Source organism: Sycon ciliatum, chromosome 13 (genome assembly GCF_964019385.1).
Source record: "Sycon ciliatum chromosome 13, ocSycCili1.1, whole genome shotgun sequence".
Taxonomy (NCBI): domain Eukaryota; kingdom Metazoa; phylum Porifera; class Calcarea; order Leucosolenida; family Sycettidae; genus Sycon; species Sycon ciliatum.
In genome coordinates, this window is record NC_088655.1 from 7,894,803 (window position 1) to 7,914,832 (window position 20,030).

Sequence of the window (20,030 nt, forward strand, 5' to 3'; positions counted from 1 at the left end):
CAAACCGTAACTTACGGCGGAGGCGTACTTACGCTTTGGGCGAAAAGCTTGGATTTCGCTACGCCAGAAAAATGCGAGCGGAACCTCCGCGTTCGCGGATCAGCTTTGGCGGAACCTGCATAATATTATGCAAAGTGAAGGCTACTGTCACTGATTCTGTGTTTGTGTGTCACTACTGTTGTTGTTTGGTTGTCGTTTGGTACTGTCTTTGCGTGTAGACTGCCTGGGTATCTTCCCTGCATGTACTGGGGTCATGAAGTGTTTGTAGACTCTAGAGCTGAAAGAACTATTGCTGTTACTGTATTTCGAAGTAAAACCCGGTTTGATAAAAAGATGAAGAGGGATATTGATAAGTTCAAGTGGATTGCACAGAAGACGAAGACCTTTGTCCTGCCTCTTGTCCGAGATAGAGAAAAGGAGCGGACAGGAGCAGCTGTGGACGACGACGACGACGACGACAACGATCTTGACTGGGAGGATATTGTAAAGCGTGCCAAGTGGCCTCTTCTCAAGCGCTATTATGAGCTGTTGAATGCTCACCCCACCATGGGAATAGCCCTGGGCACGGACACCGCTAAAAGTAGCGAGGAGGAGGATTGTGACACCGGTGCTGATAGGAGTGCTGTTGCTGCTGATGCGAATGCTGGTGCAGCTGGTTTATTGCTCCAAGTTCAAGTGGAAGACGATGAAGTAGATGAAGCACTTCCCGTTCTACTGGATGAAGACTACGGGGTAGGTGATGATGGACCTGGAAGCGAGCGCGATGTGCCACCCAGTAGCAGCGACAACGAAGATAACGAACAGGCCGTGTCTGAACAACCAGCAAGGGGTGCTCAAGCACAGGTAGCAGTGAGCGACGCACAGCAACACCCAACACCCAACACACCACCTACAAGAATTGTGCGTGCACGTACCCAAACAGTAACACCACCCCAGCAGGAGCAACAGCGGCAGTTCCTTGATGGAATGGGTTCAATTCTAGACGGTCAAGCGCAGCAAACTTTAGCCATCCAGGTGAGTTTAAATTTTGAAAATGTGCCCACGAATATATCTTTTTTTTAATCCACTGCAGTAACTACAGGTATGTAAATGTTTGGAATGTTTCATTGAAAACCGCACAGTTCTCTACTCCCCAGTGGCCTGAATTTCTGTGTACCGTATTTTACGGCGTATAGACCACACTGGAGCATAAACCCCAACAAGATTTTTATAACGAAATATAAACGACTTCCATACATTTCACGGTTCATTTCACCATAAAGCCGCTCCAACCTTTTTTGGTTGATGTCCAGTGTTTAAGCCCGGCTTTTACTCTGGAAATAGGGTACTTAATTTAACCCTTTGGGGTGCATCAGTCATTAACGACTGATATTAATGTAGCTCCGTTCTTGTAACGTTCTTCGTCACTGTTAGGCGCTGCATCTGCAGCTGTATTATTGGGTGTTAGCGGGCGTCATGAGGTCCCTGGGGAACGGACACGACAGTTTACTTTCTTCATCTTTTTTTGAATGACTGCAGGCCCAGCTCCAGCAACAGCAACATCAGTTTGAGGAGCGGATGAGGCAACAGCATGAAGACAAGGATGCCAGGGCACAGGAGCGCCATCAGCAGTTTGTTATGACTATGCAGCAATCCATGATGACATTCCAAGGTACGCTGATGCAGAACCACTTTGGAAGGAGGAGACGACACGCCAGCAACAGCGACTCTGATTAAATGTGTTGGTCAAATCAGTGGCTTATTTCAGAATAATCTCTCTGCGTTCATAACATTCTTGCTGACATGGCTATACAATAATTATACACGATGGAATGTACGACTAGCTGATTGTACATAATATGTCCGAATGCAGCTCTTTCAATGCCTATGCTGTGAACACTCAACATCTTAGGCACGCATATGATTCTTTCTAATTCCTAAGCTCCAGCTGTTTGTTGTTGCTGCCATGCCTGTCTCTACTAGTAGCTGCCGGTGGTAATGGTGTGCTAATTGCGTTTCTCAGTGGCGACTCTGATTAATGTATTGGTCAAATCAGTGACTGATTTCCGAATAATCTCTCTGCGTTAATGACATTCTTGCTGACATGCCTATACAATATACACGATGGGATGTACGACTAGCTGATTGTACATACAATGTCCGAATGCAGCTCTTTCAATGCCTATGCAGTGGACCCTCAACATCTTCGGCACGCATATGATTCTTTCTAATTCCAAAGCTCAAGCTGTTTGTTATATTATTATTATTCCACAATGATATAGAAATTTATACCATTTGAATCTTTTATGCTACATGAGGAGACAATAGTAATGACATTTTTCCAATGAGCCCAATTTTATGACGCTCCATGTTACTGAAGGACTAACTTCGATCATTGGGATTGTAGAGCCCCATTCTCTAGGATCTGTCTACATCTTCTTTGTTTCAATGTCCAGCATAAGCGAACGTGTGGATCAAGCATAACTGCTTGGTTGACGTTGCCGCGGGAATGCGTATAATAGTAATAATAATAATTCCACAATCACGATGACATAGTGCCAATAAACATGTGATGCAGGCGATTTTAACCAGCCATGGTGGGGAAAACTGAGAATAAACAGGAGAAAAAATAACACTGAAAACAAAACAAAAGGAATACTAAAGGAACCTGGAGAAATCAGTATGAAGATTAGGCTAGCAATGAAAAACAACGAAACTCTTGTCAATTCAACTTAGGTAGGCGTGTGCAGAATGGAACAAAATGCAGCATAGGTGTCGCAAGACTGCCTCCTGCGGAAGCCGAGGCCAATGAAAATAGGACTTGAAGATAGGGGATCATAAAAGGATTGGTGATCTGGCAAATGGGAACTGGAGAGAACATCTAGTAGGCGAGCTATTATTGAACCAGCTTTTTAAATGTGCAAGTGCTTGCGGAGGAGCAAGTTTTAGCTTAATACAGAAAATGAATTTGCATGCCGAGTGGGGAAAGCGTTCCGAGAGAGCTTGTTGCTGTCTAGCCCGTCTGTACTGGTAGCTGCCTGTGGTAATGGTGTAAAGAAACATGAACTAAGAAAGCAAAATTATTGTCTCAAAAGGAGGTATTCGTCGTGGATTTCTATATGCGTTAGCTGGTTTAACTCCTGCGAACATGCAGTGATAACATTGTAGTAGCATTATGCAGGGAGTGCATGGATGAGCTAGGGTTTACAATGGCATGTACGTCATGATGTGTGCACTAAAGACAAAACTCCTCTATTTTATAAGTATCAACTAGCATGTACATTGTAGGTATTATTGACATCATCACAATGAGTACCAATGATGGAGTACGGCTCGCTCATAAATGGAAGCTTTGGATCACTGTAATAGCACTCTTCCATGCTGTTGACTTACACAAAGCCTAGTTTGCTCATTCGATGGGATCCTGCTGATGGGTGTACTGAGCTAGCTTGTTGCGAATGCTCAAACCAGCCTGATCTAACTCCGCATTGGGCTGATCGTTCGGCCCAGCATGGTACTTGTTGTATGTTGCATCGTCGATGAGTCATGTTGCTTCCGCTGGACATCTCCAGCACTCGCATACATTATGAATGGCATAGCTACACGAATGGTAAACTCTGGGTCATTCAAGTTATTGTGCACCAGGACCCTAAATCTCCCTTTCAGCCTCCCAAACGCCTGTTCTACCACTCGCCTGGTACGGATTAGTCGATAGTTGAACGTCTGTTGCCAGGGAAGCAGGGCCGCATTGTCATCATGGCACTTCATGAGCGTGGCAGACAAAGGAAACGCAGAATCGCCAACAAGATTTGGGCGAATGTACGAGCCTTGGATCGTGAACTTTTCAGTTCCAGTCTCCTTGATCGTAAGCCCCCATTCACACACGGTACAAAACCGCATACAAGCATCATGTTGTGGGCATGGAAACATGCGCGAAAAGTGAAAAATCACATCAACGTTCAAAGCCATCCCGGAGTGGCTTTGAAGGCGGCTTTGAAAGCGGATTTCGGCTTTTAGTTTTCAGGCAAGTCGAAACAAGTGGTTTGGTGTGTCGAGTGCGCAGAGTTTTTGTTAGTTTTTGGAGAGTCCGGTAGTACCATGCCTCGAGTTGTCCTTTCTGCTGAGGCGGAGCTACGGCTGATAGAACTATGGGGAAAATACAAGCGAGAAAAGTGAAACTATGATGAAAACAGCTGTTGCCGAGAAGAGGATTGCAGATGAGCTGAATCTGTGCGCAAAGCAGCTACCGGAGTGATCAGGAAATGATATACACGGCCTACCCACGGCCGCTATCGTTCACAACTCCAGCACACTCAGAGGAATACACCAGTTATGGAGGCGTTCCACCGAGATCATACTGGCGGACCAAGAAATAGTATTTTTGAAATGTTTAGCCGTACCGGTAGCGGTACGGTGCGCTCAGCTCATGCAGAAATCAAAATATTTTAATTCCGCTATCGTTCACAACTCCAGCACACTCAGAGGAATACACCAGTTGTGGAGGCGTTCCACCAAGATCATACTAGCGGACCAAGAAATAGTATTTGTGAAATGTTTAGCCGTACCGGTAGCGGTACGGTGCGCTCAGCTCATGCAGAAATCAAAATTCCGGCTCTTCGCTATGGGAGTATGGGTCACGCGGGTCACTTTTTACGTGTTTGGCATGCACTGCATTTGACTGTGTGAATGCACAGGCGTTGCAAGTGGCTTGTACCGTTATGTAAACGCGAATTTTTGTACCGTGTGTGAATGCAGCCTTAGCCACTTCCGCTCACCAATCTTGCGTGCCAGCCGAGATGAAGCGTAAACACTAGCGTCACCGGCCGATCCAGCATGCTCAGCATTCACATTCAGGAACAAGCCGCATACATCAACTGTGCCTAGGGTGATGATGGCAGAGTAGCAGTCTGCGAATTGCATCTGTGGCTTTTTGATTTTCATAAACGTTCCGTCCACAGCTCCTCTGCATCTCTCAAGCTTTGCTAAATCTTTAAAATAATCAAAAATTCTTGCATGGTTTTCTTCAGCTCTTTCCCTTCTGGGAAGCGGATTGACCGTGGCGCCATGTCAAACAAGATATCTACGGTTGAATGAACGATGTGGACGGCGGTGGACTTGCGGATTGCGTACTGTCTCGCCAGTTCCCGGAAGGTAGGCCAATGTGCCAGCCAGTGCAACATGATGGCCAGTCGCTTGTGGCTAGGAATAGACGCTCTCCATTGTGTGTCCTTTCTTGCCAGCAGTCGTCCGAACTCCTCGTGAAATCGCCAAAATTCCTCCTTGCCCATGCGCAAATGATTAATATACTGCGCGTTTTCGAAATCCAGAACACGATACTGCATAGTCATGAGTGGGTGGTTACGGAGGAAATCAGTCTCCCAGACTCCTCGGCCCCTCAGCGCTGACCAGAAGGGACGGCGTTTCTTTCTTCCCAGAAGTGCGTCTGCATACGTACGAACTCCGAGGATGGCAACTATGGGTATCCATGCTGGAATAGATGATGGAATATGCAGTGAACCACTACCTCGCTGGACGGTCGTAGTGGAAGTGCCCATGTCGCACACATCCACGAGGCTGTTTGACAGGACATTCAGTGCCATAAAGGCAGTAACAATTCTAACCTGTCTTCAGCGCTCACGATACATGATAACTTCTACACAAACTTCGCTTCTTTTCAATGGTGAAACTAGTTTACTCCGGGCTATCCAAGTGTCAATTCAAAGTCCTTTTCAAGATTGGTGAATACTACATATCTGAAGACAATCGGGAACAAGTGTTGGTTTATATAGGCTATAGGTTGGAGACTGGAATAATAGAAGAGTATGCAAGGCAGTGTTGTGTTAGGCTCTTGGTTATCTGACGTTTGTTGTTTGCCAGGAGTGTTTGGATGCAAACAGAACTAAGGAAGGATGAGTAAAGGCTACGAGGTGACCATTGTGTGAGGAATATCTAACATTAAAACGTCACGGTAATGATGCGTATTGAACTAAACTACCTGCCTCACCTAGGTGCTTCCCAAACAAACTTGGCTACTTGGCTACTTGTAGGTTGATGTGTGGTGTTTGCCTATCGTCAATAGGCAAACACTGTACAGTACACATCACCCCCCCCCCCCCCTTGCCGTCTCCCTCCTAGTTTGCGTTGGCAAACCGTGACCAGGCCTACATGCAGGTGTGGGTAGGCAAATACTACACAATGTCATCTTGTAGGCAAATACTACACAATGTCATCTTGTAGTCAAATACTACACAATGTCATCTTGTAGGCAAATACTACACAATGTCATCTTGTAGTCAAATACTACACAATGTCATCTTGTAGGCAAATACTACACAATGTCATCTTGTAGTCAAATACTACACAATGTCATCTTGTAGGCAAATACTACACATCTTGCTAGTTTGTTTTTGGAAACACCTAGGTGTAGGTGTAGGTGACGATAGGTACTAGTGACTAGTAACAGTATGAAGTACGTGAATGCATTGTATTTTGCCCCTAGAAGAAGCTAGTGATAGTAGGTGCATGCAAGTAAGTCAAAATAGTGTTTGTTACGCATCAAGGTGTGATAGCATGATGTGTACGTGCAAACAAAATTAATGTCATCATTGTCGTCAAAAATTAATACGTGAGCAGCAGAGATTAGGGGTGAAATAATCATGCCGATACTGACGTTATGGTCGCACTCGATACTTGCAAGCCGTGCTTATCAAGTGCTGGGAAAGCTTTTCAGGCAGTGCAAATGCTGGATAACAGGCACTCCAATTCGCTCGCAACCCTAATCATGATATCTACGATGGAGAATCGGCAATTGAGATTCCAAGTGCTTTGGTATCTGTGGCCTCATTATTCTGATGTGCTTCATTGTATTACTTCTCACAAAAGAGAGGGAAGTAGCAGCCATTCAGGTGAAGATATTCGCTATAACCAACAACTCGGTCGAACAAATAATTATAGGTAACCGATAGCCAATTTTCAGTGATCGTTTCACCCGAGTAGAGAGGCTAGCGCAGAGGTCTGGCCACAAAAATTAATGATACTGCAAATTTGCATGGTTTTATTCTTCACAGGTATCCCGTGGCGAAGCGGGCGACGAGCCACGGCTTTGGCGAGTCTTGAGAGGATAACCGCATGTGTGACCGCTGCATCATGCGTTCCGCAAAAGCGGCAGCTGAGCTAATTACTTACACTTTTCGCCGCCACAAAAGCGGTGGACACTTCTCATGTGTGACCGCGGCCTTACGTGCTAAGTGATTATAATAGACATGGTTAGCATTTTACCGTTCACGCTATTTCGACGGTCGGCGTGTAGAGGGCGAGTCTACTGTTTTTGATGTGTTTTCGAGAAATAGCGCGAAACGGTACCAAACCGACGACGGTATTTTGGGTTTGGGGTACGAGTACCGTTGGATCTAGCGCGTGAACTGTAAAATGCCATGTCTACACACACACACAAAAAAACGGTGCGGGCCTACCTTAAAAAAATGGAAATTCCAACATGTTGGAAGTTTCAGCGCGTATCAGGCGCGTACCAGCGCACATGCCAGTCACTTTCACTCGAAGGTGTCGCACGCGCTAGATACGACTCGGTTGGTGTTTTTTGTGAAAGGCTGAGCGCGCGTTTGGACAAGAAATGAACCGCAAGCGTACCGCGTCCACGCGCCAGTTGTGAACACAGCTTATGCCCCTGGGCGTCGCGACCTCGGGCAAGATCACTCGCAGACCACGTGCCTGATCAGAGCGTCATGCCCTCGCAACTGTGTAGGATTATTTTACTGAAGTACAGTGAACATGTTCTGCATAGCTACGGGAATAACACCAGTTCAACTCAGCAACGGGAATAACACCAGTTCAACTCAGCATCGTGCGGTCAGTTTCAGATCTTCGCAAAGTCACTGCCTGTGTGTGGTCTTCCTGTGCCACGCAAAACTCTTACCAGGCTCATCTGTCCTGAGTCCTCTGCCTTCACCTTTGCTTGAACAACAAATACAACAATTCAGGAATTTGCAATGAAAAATACAGCTATCTGGAGCTGAAAAAAAGAAGAAAAATTGTCCTCAGAATTACACACCAGGGAGTCGTCAAATACTTGCAGTACTGTATTTGACAACTTCCTGATACACATGTAAACATGAAAAAACTCTTCGTGGTAGTACATGTACTCTTAATTTTCAACTAAAAATATGATTCTGCTGTGTTTTATTGTGGTGTCCATGTCTATTGCTATGACGATGCGGTGCCGGCACTTTTTTTCTGTCTCCGTCTTTCAGTACTGTATACTCTGTGATGGCCTGTAGCAGACGTTTTGTTAGGGTGTAGGAGAAATATCTTAATTTTTCCTATTTTGATAATGATAGCACATCAATATACATTGTGGTCATAATATGGACGCAGTGCACACCTGGCTTTTTTTTGTTCATTCTATTAAGCTTGAGTTGTGCCCACCTCATCTCATGTGTTTAAATTGGTTCTCTTCTCTAAGAACTAGAAACTCGCTCTTACTCCCTAAGTGTAAATCATCCACACTGTTGCGCTCCCTTCTCTTTATTGCTTATTCTGTTTGGCTCACTCTACCCACATAAGTTAAAGGGGAAGTATACCCTAAAATCAAATTTTCACCAGTTGTAGTCTTCGGGGTGCTGAGTCGAATGGTCTTGGTCCGAGGAAGCTGAGACGCTCCCTTCCTACTTGAATCCCAATCGAACTCGCGCACTTCCACCGAAACTGGGTGACTGCGCCCTACTAGATGGGGATTTGTATGCAAAATGTCACTAAAAGCGCCATTTCGTTCTTATAAAAGCACGGATGACCGCGATTGGCCCATATGTTGTAGTCTTTTGGACGCTGAGTCGACTGGTTTTGGTCCGAAAAGGCTGCGATGCAGCGTTCCTCCTTTATTCCCAATCGAACATGGTTGAACAAGCGGTCACGTGCTCCTGCGTACACCAGTCACCTGGTCACCGTGCCTGCAGGGTACAACATACTAGCCTGTTTGACCTTTTTTGGGTGCAGTCCCGTCACTCGAGTTGAACTCGAGTTGAACCTTGGTGTGAAAGTTGTCGCCTGCTGGCGCGGTGACCAGGTGATTTGGGCACCCAGGAGCACGTGACCGCTTGTTCAACCATGTTCGATTGGGAATAAAGGAGGAACGCTGCATCGCAGCCTTTTCGGACCAAAACCAGTCGACTCAGCGTCCAAAAGACTACAACATATGGGCCAATCGCGGTCATCTGTGCTTTTATAAGAACGAAATGGCGCTTTTAGTGACATTTTGCATACAAATCCCCATCTAGTAGGGCGCAGTCACCCAGTTTCGGTGGAAGTGCGCGAGTTCGATTGGGATTCAAGTAGGAAGGGAGCGTCGCAGCTTCCTCGGACCAAGACCATTCGACTCAGCACCCAGAAGACTACAACTGGTGAAAACTTGATTTTAGGGTATACTTCCCCTTTAAGGATCTGACTTCACTCCGCCTGCTTAAGATCCGTGCCGCCCCTTATTAACTGCGACATAAGTAGCTCATTATCCACATGTCCTTTGCGTCTCTGTGTTTTCACTGTTTTTATTTGACATTATCTTTCTTTACGGAGTTGTTGTTGCTGTTCATTTTGCTACTCTTTCTTTTTCCCTACCCTGGCTTTTATTTATCGACGTGGTTGGCAATCACTATATGTCATTGTTATAATTATGTGGAAAACGCGCACTTGCGCCATTTCTGGTGTATAAGAATGATCATTCCTCCATTATCATCACTATCATCCTCTACTGATGAGCTCCAACAGGGAGCGAAACAGCAGTCTAGAGGCGTGGAACAATATTATCTCTCAACGGAAGTGTCCTTGCTGGTGTGTATGGTTCGGCTGAGAGCGGGTGGTTGTGATGAGTTGGGAATGCAATAAATTGAATCTAAGAATCTCTCATCATTGCACCAGCGAGTGTCAGTGCAAGTGTGCTGCTCCTTGCTGTTGCGCACCCTACTGTACTGGAACTGGTCCTAGTCACACACATCGTGTCATTCAGTCATACATAGAGACGATCTGTTGGCTACTCTCTTGGTCTCCACCCTACGGGAACAGCCAACTTATCTGGACCCGTCCCATAAGCTATTTCCCGGCACTCTCTCTCGTGCTAACCTTTGAAATCTTTAATACATCATTGCTAGGGTTTGGTGTGATGTAAAAGAAAGCCACTTCCTTTCCTACATTGTCGGAATCGGTCTATGCACCAGTGTACCATGTACTTCAGTCGTGGCCAAAGAAATCACACCCGCAAGTCAAAAGTAGCGCCGCGTTTGCTCTCCAGTGACTTCATGCACGTTCCTAAAACTGATCTGAGGGCCGCAGCGGCCGCATGAGATTTGGCACTGCTGTCGGCACGTGGGTTGGCCAATTGGATTTCTTTGGCCACGACTATTCAGTCATCATGTATTGTATTGTATAATATGGAATGACGGCAAGTAGTTATTTCTGTGCCAAACTGTACTGTGTAGTGTGTAAAATGTATGGTGCAGTGCAACACCTAAGTACACATGTACTGTACTGTGTAGTGTGTAAAATGCATGGTGCAGTGCAACACCTAAGTACACATGTACTGTACTGTGTAGTGTGTAAAATGCATGGTGCAGTGCAACACCTAAGTACACATGTACTGTAGTGTGTAGTGTGTAAAATGCATGGTGCAGTGCAACACCTAAGTACACATGTACTGTACTGTGTAGTGTGTAAAATGCATGGTGCAGTGCAACACCTAAGTACACATGTACTGTACTGTGTAGTATGTAAAATGCATGGTGCAGTGCAACACCTAAGTACACATGTACTGTACTGTGTAGTGTGTAAAATGCATGGTGCAGTGCAACACCTAAGTACACATGTACTGTACTGTGTAGTGTGTAAAATGCATGGTGCAGTGCAACACCTAAGTACACATGTACTCTACTGTGTAGTGTGTAAAATGCATGGTGCAGTGCAACACCTAAGTACACATGTACTCTACTGTGTAGTGTGTAAAATGCATGGTGCAGTGCAACACCTAAGTACACATGTACTGTACTGTGTAGTATGTAAAATGCATGGTGCAGTGCAACACCTAAGTACACATGTACTGTACTGTGTAGTGTGTAAAATGCATGGTGCAGTGCAACACCTAAGTACACATGTACTGTACTGTGTAGTGTGTAAAATGCATGGTGCAGTGCAACACCTAAGTACACATGTACTGTACTGTGTAGTATGTAAAATGCATGGTGCAGTGCAACACCTAAGTACACATGTACTGTAGTGTGTAGTGTGTAAAATGCATGGTGCAGTGCAACACCTAAGTACACATGTACTGTACTGTGTAGTATGTAAAATGCATGGTGCAGTGCAACACCTAAGTACACATGTACTGTACTGTGTAGTATGTAAAATGCATGGTGCAGTGCAACACCTAAGTACACATGTACTGTACTGTGTAGTGTGTAAAATGCATGGTGCAGTGCAACACCTAAGTACACATGTACTGTACTGTGTAGTGTGTAAAATGCATGGTGCAGTGCAACACCTAAGTACACATGTAATACAATCATCATATAGTTAGTACGGCCTTAAAGATAAGTCCTTGTTACCTGAGATTAGTTACCAGGAAAACAGGCACTTAGATACATAACTACTCTCTCACACATGCAGTCATCTTTAAACAATTAAGCTCTATTTCTGATTGCTGTTATCATGAAGTACATAGTCAGCCATCTCTCTGTCCCCACGTCGTTTCTCCACTGACCAATTTTGTCATCATCAAATGTCAGCCTTCAGCATATCTCTGCTGTATTTGAGAGCGATGGAAAAGGGGATTTACATAAGAATTAGCTGAACTATAGTCACCACCAGTGCACACACAGGTGAAAACAGCTCAGTAACATACTTCACTACACTCATACATTGCATCCAGCACAACACATTGAGCAGCACACAGCACACAGCACACTGGCACACTGTGAAGGTCGGGTCTCCGTATGGATAACAAAAACAAGACTTCCGAATAATGATGATGAAAATAGCGAAAGTACAGTGCACAGTACACTAACAAGCTGTGTACCGTAATGACGTAATGACGTAATGACGTAATGATCCGGCAAGGCAATTACAGCAGTGGTACATGGTGTAAACCTTGGTAAAGTGTAAACGCATCATGTTGTGCAATGATAAGGAAAACAAGTGCAAGATCAGTGCAGACACACACACACACATTCTGTGCTGTAATTAAAAAAGAAGGCATACAAAGCAAAGTGCAGTTCCGACAAAGTGTGTTCCATACTGATACAGAAAACAAAGTCAGAAAACAGCAGAGCATGAAAAATACATTGCCGACTCCACCATGTAGAATACTAGAAGCGAAAAGCAACAAAAAACGGCAACGAAAACAGCTGGCACTGAAAAGCAACGAAAACAGCTGGCAATGAAAAAGCAACGAAAACAGCTGGCAGAGAAAAAGCAACGAAAACAGCTGTCAGTGAAAAGCAACGAAAACAGTGATGAGCTGCCCAAAGACCACACTGTGATCTCACATCATGGATAAAAGTAATGAAGTGCATGATCGGTCCACACACCCACCCACACACCTATTCTGTGCTGTAGTGATATTAAAGAAATGATACAAGCGAAACAGCAGTGTACACAAACACACATCATGTTCTGTAGCTGTCACAGAAAACAAATGAAAACATCACTGCACACACACCCACGCAATCATATTGCAGGTCGGTAGTGATGTAGGCTGGCAAGGGAATAACAATGACAAAAAGCTCACTGGGGTCTGGAATGATGGGTAAAAAAGAGGGAAACTGTGGGTTGTAAAAAATTAAAGTAAAAAAACAAGTGACATCGCAATGCACACACGCACACATACATTTCCATGATGTAATGATGAAGACTAGCAAGTGAAGCTGCAGTGAAATGCACAAAGCATGTTGTGATCAGAAATGATGGATAAAAACAAGTCGAACTGTGCAACATGCAAACAACCATGACAGTGTATTCTGTTACGTTGTAGTACTAAAAGCAAGCCAAACGGGAACTTCAGGGAAAACACACACATGGACATCATTGATGACGAAGAAGAGCAAGCGAAATGGCATTACACACAAGCACTTTGTGCTACAAAAATAGCTAGGCAAATCCCGAAGGCGGCAAGAAGTGCACATGCACATACGAATACACACACACACACACATACACACACACACATTCATTAAAAAAACTAAAAAAAGACGAGTGAAGGCCGTAGTGAACACAACCACAAATCCATAGTGCTCTTCAATACTGAGGCAAACAAGTGAAGGATTGGTATACATACATGCATGGAATATGCAAGTGAAGTAGTAAACAACAAATTGCCACAATGGCAAATTTCTAGCCAGCATGACTACTGATTGATAATGGAAAACATCAGACACTGTTCCGACTCTGGCCTCAGTGACCATGACAACGATGACCTGGTTAGAGAGTGTAGTCACCTGTAACCTGTATGTGACAAACAAACAAATACATGATGTACACATCATTTATACACACGGGTACACAAATACATGATGTACACATCATTTATACACACACACGTACACAAATACATGATGTACACATCATTTATACACACACACACACACACAAATACATGATGTACACATCATTTATACACACACACACACAAATACATGATGTACACATCATTTATACACACACACATACACAAATACATGATGTACACATCATTTATACACACACACGTACACAAATACATGATGTACACATCATTTATACACACACACGTACACAAATACATGATGTACACATCATTTATACACACACACACACACACAAATACATGATGTACACATCATTTATACACACACACACACAAATACATGATGTACACATCATTTATACACACACACGTACACAAATACATACATGTACACATCATTTATACACACACACGTACACAAATACATGATGTACACATCATTTATACACACACACGTACACAAATACATGATGTACACATCATTTATACACACACACGTACACAAATACATGATGTACACATCATTTATACACACACACGTACACAAATACATGATGTACACACCATTTATACACACACACGTACACAAATACATGATGTACACATCATTTATACACACACACGTACACAAATACATGATGTACACATCATTTATACACACACACGTACACAAATACATGATGTACACATCATTTATACACACACATGTACACAAATACATGATGTACACATCATTTATACACACACACGTACACAAATACATGATGTACACATCATTTATACACACACACGTACACAAATACATGATGTACACACCATTTATACACACACACGTACACAAATACATGATGTACACATCATTTATACACACACACGTACACAAATACATGATGTACACATCATTTATACACACACACGTACACAAATACATGATGTACACATCATTTATACACACACACGTACACAAATACATGATGTACACATCATTTATACACACACACGTACACAAATACATGATGTACACATCATTTATACACACACACGTACACAAATACATGATGTACACATCATTTATACACACACACGTACACAAATACATGATGTACACATCATTTATACACACACACGTACACAAATACATACATGTACACACCATTTATACACACACACACACAAATACATGATGTACACATCATTTATACACACACACGTACACAAATACATGATGTACACATCATTTATACACACACACGTACACAAATACATGATGTACACATCATTTATACACACACACGTACACAAATACATGATGTACACATCATTTATACACACACACGTACACAAATACATGATGTACACATCATTTATACACACACACGTACACAAATACATGATGTACACATCATTTATACACACACACGTACACAAATACATGATGTACACATCATTTATACACACACACGTACACAAATACATGATGTACACATCATTTATACACACACACGTACACAAATACATGATGTACACATCATTTATACACACGTGTACACAAATACATGTATACACCATTTATACACACGTGTACACAAATACATGTACACATCATTTATACACACGTGTACACAAATACATGTACACACCATTTATACACACACACACGCACACGCGCACGCACACACACCATGTACCATGTACCATGTATACGCCCATCAGAAGAGAAGCACGAAAATCTGCAAATGTACTGGATGTGCACCCACAGATTTTCTCTTATAGCAACGATAGCGAACAAGATCTGAATGAGACAGATCAAGACTTGCGCCAGATAACTGTCTAATCCACAAAACTGGCGAAGCCATGTGAATTGACCACCAATACACACCTGGTCTAAACCACACAGAGTACATCGGCATAAAACGACAAAGACAGTTACCTATGCACACCCTACACTTGCTGGGGTAACCAGTATATACAGCACGCTACTTTGATAGAAGCAGACACTAGATGCACTGGTACCTTGAAGTGAAATTGGAGTTACTTTACCAACCAGCCTCGGCTGCTGAGTACTGGGAACCCAGAGCCAACAGACATACCAACAACCTCAGCCATGAAAGATATTATAGTAAGGACACACTGGATTGTGGAGCCGAAACTAGTCCAACTTCCAAATACTTACACACACAAACACACACACACACACACACGCACACACACACACACACACACACACACACACACACACACACACACTACTATATTTATTCACAGCCGCCAGAAATGGCCACACTGCTCCCGAATATGAGGTGTACTTCAGTAAACGGTTGGTGATGGTGGCAGTGACACAATCACCAACACCAACGACAAGGACAATAAAAACAAAACACACGCGCACACACGTGCACACACACATGCACACACACGCACACGTACATACACACCCACACATACACACTCATACACACACATACATAACCCACACCACGCACGCACGCACGCGCGCACATGCACTAAACACACTTCAGTGCATACTTGGTCCGTCTAGTTAAAATTGGCGCATATCTTCGCACTTAATATGATGATTTTTCGGTGTTCTGCCCGTGTTATATGGCATGGAAGCACCCATTCACCATCCTAACATAACCATTGAGCATTGCTTCCGACGACATGGCAGCACAAATCATCACAGAAGTTGCGATCGGTTCGTTTGAGTCTTTTTCACTGGAGCTGGCGCCAACGAACACTGCAAACTCTGTTCCAGTCCGTAAAAAAGGTCGGGATGTTCGCATTTCAGAGCGAAGGAGAATACAGTTTCTGCTTACTTCCAGCTGTCTGGTGCGAGAATGGTTGACCGCGGGGAGTTATAGAAAAGCTGGAAAAGTGCTTCGCAAGCTTGAATTTCATTTCTCGCACAGTACAGCGCCTAGTGAAGAGTTATCACCAGCAAATCGCTGACGAAGAAACTGCAGCTCATGTCGACATCTCCAGAACATGAGACCAATCCAGCGGACACACTTTGAAGCTCACAGAGGACTGGGCAAAGGGGATAATCAAAATAAACACCAAGTCCTGAGGGAAACGCTCGTGCAAAGGACTTTCAGGAAACTAGCCGAAAAGACTGGTGCAAGTCGTTGTGACTTAGGAAGTGAGGTGCAGTCGATCTGCACATAGGTGTTACATCAATCAGGCGGAAGCTATCACTGCGGCCAAACAATTTTCAAGCAGTTGTCATGGCAACCGGCAGTGGTGATGTAATCAGATAGGAGTGTGCTGATCACTGACCTGATTAGACTCGATCACTCTCCGTCAGCAAACTGTTCATCTGCTGAAGCCGTGTTGTGTACTGTCCATAACCCTTGACGATCTTGCACAGCTTGATGTAGCCAACACGTTCCTGTGCCATGATGATATCCAGCAGCTCACAGTTGTGGGCTTCGTTACCATCGTACTTCTCAGTGATCATAAGCCTTTTCATCTGAGGAAAATCCGTAAAGAAGCCGTATCCCTGTGCTTTGCTACGTAGGCCAGCAGCACCTAGTGATTGCAGCCAGATGTGGATATCATCAATAAAGGTGGCATGCTTGAATGGGTTATCCAAGAACGTCTCTGAAAAGCAGAAAAGAACGTGATCATAATATTGTTGAGGCCAATGTACAATCTGATCCGGTACTGTTTCTACCAAATCAGCAAAGGCAGTATAAATGTTCTGCAGACAAAGTGCCTGTTACGTCAAATGATCAAATACCCTTAGAAGCTCTGCCAGCTCGTCAATTTTATTAAATAAGCGACGAGGAGATAATAGCTTTCCCTGATGAGTGTGTCATGAAAATTGATTAGGAAATTTTGCATTTAGATTCATTATATTCTTCTCTTCTTTTTGTTTCGTAACCTCTGCCTCACTTATACTATTCTTGACTTGTTTTATCGGTTAAACATGTCCTTATCGACATCAAGTTTTTAAGTAGTGCATTCGCCTCATAATGCATGCTGCCAGAACACTCTGGTTGACTTTGCTATGAATGTTTGCACAGTTTTCACATCTGACAATAACGAGATTGCTTCAATACTTCTACACCTAGGTACCTGGCTCGGAATTAGCATTCACGGTGCTTGCAATGCTTTTCTTTTTTCCAGCACATTTCAAGACAAGATGATACAGTTTTGCTCTTGCTTGTTTTTGCTCTCGCTTTCATTGTTAAAATTCACACTTGTAAATTTCACTGCTGCTGTTCTTAGTGTTATTTCTCTAACTTAGATTTTCTATGATAGCTCCTTTTTGTTTCAGTGTCCTTTAGTACAACGACGATTTAGATTTTCTATGATAGCTCCATTTTGTTTCAGTGTCCTTTAGTACAACGACGATTCCTGATGAGTGTTTCACGAAAACTTGTTTGAATCCTTGTTTTCTCTACACAATTTCTTCATATTTTCATCGTTTTATTGTACATTGTCTCCGCTTTTTCAAATTGTATGAATAAAGTGTACACCAATGTTGATTCAGCTTGTCTTATTGATTGCGGTTATCAAATTATTGTCTCCTCGCCGTTTGTTTAATAGACTTATGCCTCTACATATTCACCCTATCATCCCTACAGCCCAACAAACGAGTCACGTTGATCATACATGTACATGTACGCAGAACGAACGTAAGTCGTTGTTACTTCACTACCGACTGGCATGTTCTTGCATGAATCGGAGAGTGACGTGTTCCTGACAGAGTATTATTCAACTTTTTTTAGAGTCGATCGTGTACACGGACTGGTGCATGTGGCACGAGAGGCGACGACCTTGGAGAACACGCTCGAGCCAATCACCTTGGAGAACACGCTCGAGCCAATCACCTTGGAGAACATGCTCGAGCCAATCACCTTGGAGAACACGCTCGAGCCAATCACCTTGGAGAACACGCTCGAGCCAATCACCTTGGAGAACACGCTCGAGCCAATCACCTTGGAGAACATGCTCGAGCCAATCACCTTGGAGAACACGCTCGAGCCAATCACCTTGGAGAACACGCTTGAGCCATTCACCTTGGAGAATACGCTCAAGCCAATCACCTTGGAGGACATGCTCGAGCCAATCACCTTGGAGAACACGCTTGTGCTTTACGAGAGCCAATCGTCGTCCGTTTCGATGCGAAGATTTGACGAATCCGTGAGCATCACGCCAATTCGGGAGTCGGTTCATAGACAGCGAACCAAGCGATTCTGCCCTCCCTTGTTTTCTTTTCAGGCAACGCTCCGGAGCTGTTGTATGCCCTAGAAAGGTTCTACGCCAACGTCCATAAACATGATATTCGTGAGTACTAACGAAAGTCCTTGTTTGCCGCTCGATACGAAATCCATCGACATATCGAGCGTCCGAAACCTTGTTTGCTTGCTTGAACGCTCCGTCTGTGAAGATGCTCACTGTTGGCTGATACTAGTAACTTGTCAGCACATGGTCACATGTGGATTCAGCGCCAAGTGGCAAGCAAGGAATTTCGTTTGTACTCAGAAAAGTCCTGTTTACGGAAGTTAGCGTAGAACCTTTCTACGACACTCGCCAGCTCTTGTATACTGAGGGAAAAGAAATTAAGCTCAGCACCGAGTACTGCTCTCTTTACAGTACGTATCGAAAAGTGGTGAATATATGTAGGACTCAGTGAGCAGTCACGTCTCGATGACCGATCACGATCCCCGTGACCAATCAAACAGTCACAAATCCCCGAAGAGCAGTCATAAAATCACACACCAGTTTGAATCCCGATGACCAGTCAGAAACAGCCGCGACTTTCTCTGTGAACGGTCACAGGATCCACGTCAAAATATTACGACTCAACTGTAGGCATTCACGCGTTCAGCATACTTTTTTCCTTCACAGGTTTCAGAAGTGAGCAAGAAAGATTTCGATCAGCTCTCGATCTCCGCGTAGTTTACTTGTAGCTCGAGTCTGGTGTGTGTGGGCTCCTCTCCAAAACGAAGGGTGGTCGAAAATCTTGCAGGCTTCAGATAGAATCTCTTTTGAGAGGACGTTCTGGCTAGTAGGTTGTGCTATTCATCATATTTGAAGAACAAACTTCGTCGTTCAGAAAAGCTATTTCGGAATATTTTCAGTCATGTAATATTTGCATGCCGATCTTGCTAGAGCAAAGACTGACTTCAACTGATCCAGCATGCAAGCAGCACTCGATTTGTGTTTTTGGAGAGGATGGGTGACAAGATTACGGAGTCAGAAGTGGACATCGTCGACGATGCAGAGACGAAAATATAATGAAGATGGAAATGAAAATATGTTCATTTCCAAGAAGGTACTGAGTACATCAAGCACCTTCGTGTGTGTGGCTCTGTCTTTCTTGTGGAAGACTCCACAGAAAAACAATGTCCAGCTTGTTGAAACTGAAACTGCCTCTCAGTTGAAGTCGTTCAGGAAGACATCTATTCAAGACATCATTGATCCATTCTCAAGGACCATCGTAAGAAATTAAATCAAGTCATGTTTATCGATAAGAATGGCGAAC

General features: G+C 43.8%; 2 protein-coding genes across 2 annotated transcripts in view; one reads left to right on the forward strand and one right to left on the reverse strand.

Moving 5' to 3' along the window:
* Positions 1-285: 285 nt before the first annotated feature.
* On the forward strand, positions 286-1,716 carry LOC135829137 (uncharacterized). Its single transcript, XM_065341543.1, has 2 exons — positions 286-1,014; positions 1,519-1,716. The coding sequence occupies exons 1-2, from the start codon at positions 334-336 to the stop codon at positions 1,714-1,716; spliced, it is 879 nt and encodes a 292-aa protein (XP_065197615.1). The 5' UTR covers positions 286-333.
* Positions 1,717-11,957: 10,241 nt separating this feature from the next.
* Positions 11,958-20,030, reverse strand: part of LOC135829138 (uncharacterized) — a 210,596-nt gene continuing 202,523 nt past the window's right edge. The window contains exons 24-25 of the mRNA XM_065341544.1: positions 16,814-17,137; positions 11,958-13,476 (exon numbers count right to left, since the gene is read on the reverse strand). Coding sequence (XP_065197616.1) covers positions 16,818-17,137 — 320 coding nt within the window. The 3' untranslated portion in view covers positions 11,958-13,476; positions 16,814-16,817. The remainder of the gene's footprint in view (positions 13,477-16,813; positions 17,138-20,030) is intronic.

Bases quoted from the DNA above. Each gene is read 5' to 3' on its own strand.
- LOC135829137 (XM_065341543.1), top strand. From the start codon at position 334: ATGAAGAGGGATATTGATAAGTTCAAGTGGATTGCACAGAAGACGAAG. The intron at 1,015-1,518 runs GTGAGTTTAAAT...GAATGACTGCAG, and splicing joins AGCAAACTTTAGCCATCCAG to GCCCAGCTCCAGCAACAGCA.